Source organism: Corvus brachyrhynchos, unplaced genomic scaffold, assembly GCF_000691975.1.
Source record: "Corvus brachyrhynchos isolate BGI_N302 unplaced genomic scaffold, ASM69197v1 scaffold193, whole genome shotgun sequence".
NCBI lineage: Eukaryota > Metazoa > Chordata > Aves > Passeriformes > Corvidae > Corvus > Corvus brachyrhynchos.
Genome location: NW_008237087.1, coordinates 457,218 through 458,161, shown reverse-complemented (window position 1 = coordinate 458,161; position 944 = coordinate 457,218). Strand labels below are relative to the sequence as shown.

Sequence of the window (944 nt, the reverse complement as noted above, 5' to 3'; positions counted from 1 at the left end):
CCCCCTGCCTGTGCCATCTGCCGTGGCTCACCGGGCTGGCGGCCCCGTGGCAGGTCACCGACATGATGCAGAAAGCCCTCTTCGACTTCCTCAAGCACAGATTCGATGGCAGGTGAGACCATCACACCGCCCAGAACCCCCCCTCCTTCCACGGCATGGGGGTTCCCAGGTGGCCATGGTGTCCCTGTGCTCCCCAGGATCTCCATCACCCACATCACAGCTGATCTGTCCCTGGCCAAGCGCTCCATCCTCAACAACCTGGGCAAGCAGGCGATCCTGGAGCGCTCCACCACCCGCTCCAGCATTGGTGAGGGGCCAGGCTCACTCCGGGGGTGCAGGGACCCCCTCCCAGGGGCCAGCCCAACCTGACACGGCCCCACCCGTGTCCCCCCAGCCGAGGTGCAGAGTGAGATCGAACGCATCTTCGAGCTGGCCAAGTCCCTGCAGCTGGTGGTGCTGGATGCTGACACCATCAACCACCCGGCCCAGCTGGCCAAGACCTCCCTGGCACCCATCATCGTCTACGTCAAGGTGTCCTCACCCAAGGTGAGGGGTGACCACGGCTCTGGGGGGGTCCTGGCTGCCCCCTGTGGTGCCATCACTCCCCTCTCCCCTCCCCAGGTCCTGCAGCGGCTCATCAAGTCCAGGGGCAAGTCCCAGGTGAAGCACCTCAACGTGCAGATGATGGCAGCCGACAAGCTGGTGCAGTGTCCCCCGGTGAGCCAGCCGGGCCCTCTGCCCTGGGGATGCCTGGGGGGATCCCCGAGCCCTCCCTGACCCCTCTCACCCGCCCCCCCAGGAGCTCTTTGACGTGATCCTGGATGAGAACCAGCTGGAGGATGCCTGTGAGCACCTGGCTGAGTACCTGGAGGTTTACTGGCGTGCCACGCACCACCCGCCACACGCCCCCCACGCTGTCCCCCCACCCACCGGCATCACGCGCC

General features: G+C 66.4%; 1 protein-coding gene across 1 annotated transcript in view; it reads left to right on the top strand.

Moving 5' to 3' along the window:
* The window catches only part of CACNB3 (calcium voltage-gated channel auxiliary subunit beta 3), a 10,791-nt gene that overhangs the window by 7,770 nt on the left and 2,077 nt on the right, over positions 1-944 (top strand). Inside the window, exons 8-12 of the mRNA XM_017728679.1 lie at positions 54-112; positions 198-307; positions 395-546; positions 622-717; positions 800-941. Of these exons, the coding sequence (XP_017584168.1) occupies positions 54-112; positions 198-307; positions 395-546; positions 622-717; positions 800-941 (559 nt within the window). The remainder of the gene's footprint in view (positions 1-53; positions 113-197; positions 308-394; positions 547-621; positions 718-799; positions 942-944) is intronic.